This window comes from Aptenodytes forsteri, unplaced genomic scaffold, assembly GCF_000699145.1.
Source record: "Aptenodytes forsteri isolate BGI_AS27 unplaced genomic scaffold, ASM69914v1 Scaffold53, whole genome shotgun sequence".
NCBI lineage: Eukaryota > Metazoa > Chordata > Aves > Sphenisciformes > Spheniscidae > Aptenodytes > Aptenodytes forsteri.
In genome coordinates this window covers 11,726,270-11,730,853 of record NW_008795909.1, presented here as the reverse complement: position 1 = coordinate 11,730,853, position 4,584 = coordinate 11,726,270, and the positions used below count along the sequence as shown (strand labels likewise).

The following is a 4,584-nucleotide window of genomic DNA, read 5'->3' as shown; positions in this document are numbered from 1 at the left end:
CGGGGCTGGCGGGCACCCTGGGGCGGGCGAGATGCCCAGCAGCCTCAGGGTGGCTCCCGCTAACGCACACCCTCCCTCTGCCCCCACCCAGGGTCTCCCCGGCTACCGTGGCCCCCCCGGGGAGAAGGGTGACTCAGGGGATCCAGGTCCTGAAGGCAGGAACGTGAGTACCACTTTGTGTGCACCCACCGCCCTGTAGGCACCCACAACCCCATGAACCCCATTGCCCTGCAGCCACACCTACCCCATGGGTACTCTCCATCCCGTGGGACCCACCGCCCCACAGGTCCCCTGTCCCCTCCTCCCATCACCCCATCCCTCTCTCCGGCAGGGCAGCCCCGGAGCACCAGGGAGCAAGGGTGACCGTGGGGAGCCGGTGAGTGACACTGGTGGTGGGGGGGGCACGGGGCCACCTGCCTGGCCCCCATCCTGGAGCCAGCCCTGCCCTCCCTGGGGCCATGCCAGCTCCCCTTAACCTGCTTCCCTCACTGTTCTTTCAGGGGCTTCCTGGACCCCCAGGACGAACCGTAAGCTCTGCCCCCACCCCTCTCCCTGCCCACGGGCCAGTGCCCAGCCCCATGCGCTCTGACAGCCCCTCTCTGCCCCACAGGTCGACGTGGGGCTTGGAGGAGTGGGGGAGAAGGGCGAGAAGGTAATAAGTGGGTCACCTGGGATGCTGGTGGCAGGGTGCCCTGTGCTGTCCCCCACTGGGCTCTGGCTGTGTGCTGGGGTCCCGGTGCACCAAGCCCTCCCTGCCCAAAACAGCCCCCGCCATGTGGAGCTGATGTGCACTGTGGCTGAGAGACGCATGGGATGCAGGGGGCACATGGGATGTGGGGGGCACATGGCATCAGGAGGCACATGCAATCTGGAGGCACGTGGGCTGACACTCCTGCGTGGTGCTGCGAGGAGGGTGATGGGGCAAAAGGTCCCTGTAGAGCTGAGATCCTTGAAGGAGGCAGTGTTCTCATGGCTCCCCAGTCCCACAGGGATCCCACAACAGTACCCCATGCTCTGGGTGCTCTGCTTTTACAAGCCAGCTCAGGCTCAGGGCAGTTTTGGCCACGGGCTGTGCTCTGCAGGGTGCTGGAGGGTGCCTTGGCCGGTGCCTTCCCCCCGGCTTGGCTGGCTCTTTTTTCAGCCAGTGCCCATATTTTCAGACCTTTGCTATTATCCCACCCTTAAACCACACAGCATAAGCAGAGGTGTTCAGCACGGGCTTGGCACAGGTGTTTGCGCTGGCAGCGGGGCAGTACCCTCTAACCGTGGTGCCCTTCCCTGGCAGGGGGACGCCGGGGACCCGGGCGAGGATGGTGCAAAGGGTACCCGGGGCGACACTGGCTCCCCCGGCCTGCCCGGAGAGAGGGTAGGTGCCAGGTCTCTGGTGCGGGAGGCGGCAGGACAGCAAGATGGGCAATGTTCTGCGGGAGAGCCGGGGGTCCTGGTGTGCAGGGGGCGGTGGGCAAGCACCCAGGACCCTCTCCTTTCCCCCCATGCCCCACTGCTGAGTGTGTCTCTCTCTTGCAGGGTGTGGAGGGCCCCCGCGGCCCCCCCGGTGCACGGGTGAGTGCCCCTTTCCCCACGGGGGGCTGAGCAGGGGGTCTGTGCCCTGCTCAGCTCCCGTTCAAGGGCGACAATGCTCACTCCTCTTCCCACCCTGCAGGGTGACCCTGGGGACCGAGGCCTGCCGGGAGAGAAGGTGAGGGGGCTGGGGCTGGGGGCTGCCGGCTGCCCCACAGCACCCCACTCCTGCCCGTCGGCTTCAGCCCTCCTGCCCTGCTCTCTTACAGGGGGACCGTGGCCCACCAGGACTGGATGGCCGCAATGGGCTGGAAGGCAAACCCGGGCCCCCAGGCCCTGCTGGGCTGCGGGTGAGTGTGGTCCGGGGCAGGGGGCATGGCCGCCCCTGGACACTGCAGGTGGGGGCTGCAGGATGGAGGGGCGATGGGGCAGGAGAAGCTGCCCCCCGGGACATCCTCTGCTCCAGGCTGGGGAAGCTCGTGGGGGCCCCGTGGCAGGGCAGGGGTGTCCCTGCCCTCATCTGCTCCTTGTCTGCAGGGGGACCCAGGGAAGCAGGGGGACCCTGGCCGGGACGTAAGTACCTCCGGGGAGGGCGGGTTTGGGTTGTGCTCCCACTGCGGCCATCACGCTTGCAAGGGACCGATGTCCTGTCCTGTGCTCCTTGGTCCGGAACAGCACAGCGGGACCATCCCCCATCCCCAGCAGGGTGCCACCCTCCAGGCCACGCTCCCTCCTCCCAGAGCTGGCTGGGGGAGGCAGGTGCCCTGCCACCCTGTGGTCCCCATCTCCTTTCCCCACAGGGGCTGCCTGGGCTGCGTGGGGAGCAGGGTCTGCCTGGCCCCGTGGGCCCCCTGGGACCGCCCGGCATCCCTGTAAGTACTGGCCAGTACTTGCATGTGCCCTGGGGGCGCGTGCTGCCCCATGCTGTCCACAGTCAATCCCAGCCGGCTCCGTCTGCTGGGGCTCACCCAGTGCCCAGCTCCCCTCTGCACACTGGGGCCATGGTGGGGCCCAGGGACCCCCAGCTGCCGGTGCTGGGGGAAGCAGCGGGGGGGCTCTCTCACTGCCTCTGCTTCCTCCCAGGGCAAACCCGGTGATGACGGCAAACCTGGCCTCAGTGGCAAGAATGTGAGTAGGGGGAGCAGGGCTTGGCTTTGGGGCTCACTCAGGGGTCCTGAGGGCCAGTGATCCCAGTCCAACATAAAGGCAAGGGGGACATGCGGCAAAGGGCCCCTGCGCTCTGAGCTGTGCCCCCGGTGCCTGTCCCCATCCTCTGGTGCCCGTGCCAGGGGTAGCTGGGCAGTCGAGCCAGGTGCTGACTGGCAGCCTGTGTCCCCAGGGAGAAGACGGGACGCCGGGAGAGGACGGGAGGAAGGTAAGGAGCTGAGCCCCGGGTGTCCCTGTGCAGTCTCTGCACAGTCACCACACACCAGCGTGGCTTCTCCCTGCCTGGGTCCAGGAGCATCATTTTGGGGCAGCATCCCTCTAACTCCTTTCCCTCCTGGTTAGGGAGACAAAGGTGACGCGGGACCCCCTGGCAGAGATGTGAGTACCTCTCCACAGAGGAGCATGGTGATGGGGGGTGGTGGGTACATGCCCCTACCGGCTACAGACCTGGGCACCCAGATCCTGGGGGTGACGCTGCTCTCTTGGCAGGGCCACAGTGGTGCCAAGGGCGAGCAGGGGGACAGAGGTATGCCAGGCCCCCTCGGCCCCCCCGGCCTCCCTGGCGTCCCGGGGCAGGTCGGCCCCCCAGGCCAGGTGCGTAGTCCTCGAGCCCACCCAGCACCGGACCCTGGAGTCTGGGCTGCCGTGGGGCAGGCAAGACCCCTGCCCATGGCTCCCTTGGGGCACTGCCCCATGTCCATGGGTGCTGGGTGCCATTGTGTCCCCTCTGCATCTTCCAGGGCTCGCCAGGCCTCCGTGGGGTGGCTGGACTGAAGGTAGGTGTGCTCCTGCCCCCAAGCCCCACAAGGCAAAGGTCTGGAGGACCCCGTGCCAGAGCGGACAAGTCCTTGGTGGGACTCCCTGCCCCCAGGCTGGCAGGGCTGGACCCTGGCACAGGAGTTGGGGCTGGGCAGCCTGGCTCTGCCCCCCCTGATGCCTTTGCTGTGTTTCAGGGGGACCCGGGGGAGCCTGGACTGCGAGGGGAGCCGGTGAGTACCAAGCACCGAGCCTGATAAGCTGCGAGCACCCCAGGGTGGTGGCAACCACAGCCCCTGCACAGGCAGCACTAGCAGTGTTAACTCTGAAACCTACTGAGGGCAGCATCAGCACTGCTCGCCTCACCCATCGCACCTCTGTACATCTTTGCATTCCCTCTCTCTCTGCAAACCTAGGGGCGGCCTGGCAACCCTGGAGCACGCGGAGACCCTGGGACTGCAGTGGTGAGTCCCCCTGCAACCTGCTGGGCTGGGACGTCAGCCCTGGGGGACAGAGGACCCTCCACAGCCCCCACGGTGGGAGCAAGCCAACACTCGCTTTGTTTTTAATGTCTTTATTGCAGAACATTGAACGTAGCCTGGAAGCGCTTGGCATCAAGGTACATAGTGCCCGGCTGTTGGGCTGGGGGCTGTTCCTGCCATGCGGCAGCAGGAGTGGGGACATGGGAGGCAGTGGGAAACCTGAGCAACCCGGGATGGGTTGGCGGGGCCATGGGGTGCTGCCACACCTGGGTTGCACTGACCCCCTGACCGATGGCTCTTCCCTCCCTCTCTCCCAGATTTCATCCCTGAAGGAGCTCACGGGTGCCTATGATGGGAGCTCGGACTCATTTCTGCCGGTGTCCGAGCGGCTGCGGGGCCAGAAGGGCAGCCGGGGGGACCCAGGAGAGAGGGGGCCTCCAGGCCGAGAGGTGAGCAGAGCTGGGCTCAATGCCATGCCCAAACACGCTGCCCCGCTCCCCCTTAACTGGGCTGGCTGGGGGGGCTGCACAGTCAGCTCAGCCCTGGGATGCTCGGGGGACCTGACAGCCCCGGCACAGGTCTAGTTCTGGCAGCATGGCGTTATATTTTGCAGGGTTCCTTAGGCTTCCCCGGTGAGCGAGGACCTAAAGGTGACAAG

General features: G+C 66.6%; 1 protein-coding gene across 1 annotated transcript in view; it reads left to right on the top strand.

Annotated features, from left to right (window-relative positions):
• The window catches only part of COL7A1 (collagen type VII alpha 1 chain), a 37,152-nt gene that overhangs the window by 19,084 nt on the left and 13,484 nt on the right, over positions 1 to 4,584 (top strand). The window contains 19 exon segments of the mRNA XM_019473432.1: positions 1 to 49; positions 92 to 163; positions 332 to 376; positions 501 to 527; positions 611 to 652; positions 1,286 to 1,366; positions 1,528 to 1,563; positions 1,664 to 1,699; positions 1,791 to 1,871; positions 2,059 to 2,094; positions 2,322 to 2,393; positions 2,605 to 2,649; positions 2,861 to 2,896; positions 3,031 to 3,066; positions 3,178 to 3,282; positions 3,429 to 3,464; positions 3,642 to 3,677; positions 4,028 to 4,063; positions 4,244 to 4,375. The exon segment at positions 1 to 49 is cut by the window's left edge and continues 95 nt beyond it. Of these exon segments, the coding sequence (XP_019328977.1) occupies positions 1 to 49; positions 92 to 163; positions 332 to 376; positions 501 to 527; positions 611 to 652; positions 1,286 to 1,366; positions 1,528 to 1,563; positions 1,664 to 1,699; positions 1,791 to 1,871; positions 2,059 to 2,094; positions 2,322 to 2,393; positions 2,605 to 2,649; positions 2,861 to 2,896; positions 3,031 to 3,066; positions 3,178 to 3,282; positions 3,429 to 3,464; positions 3,642 to 3,677; positions 4,028 to 4,063; positions 4,244 to 4,375 (1,039 nt within the window).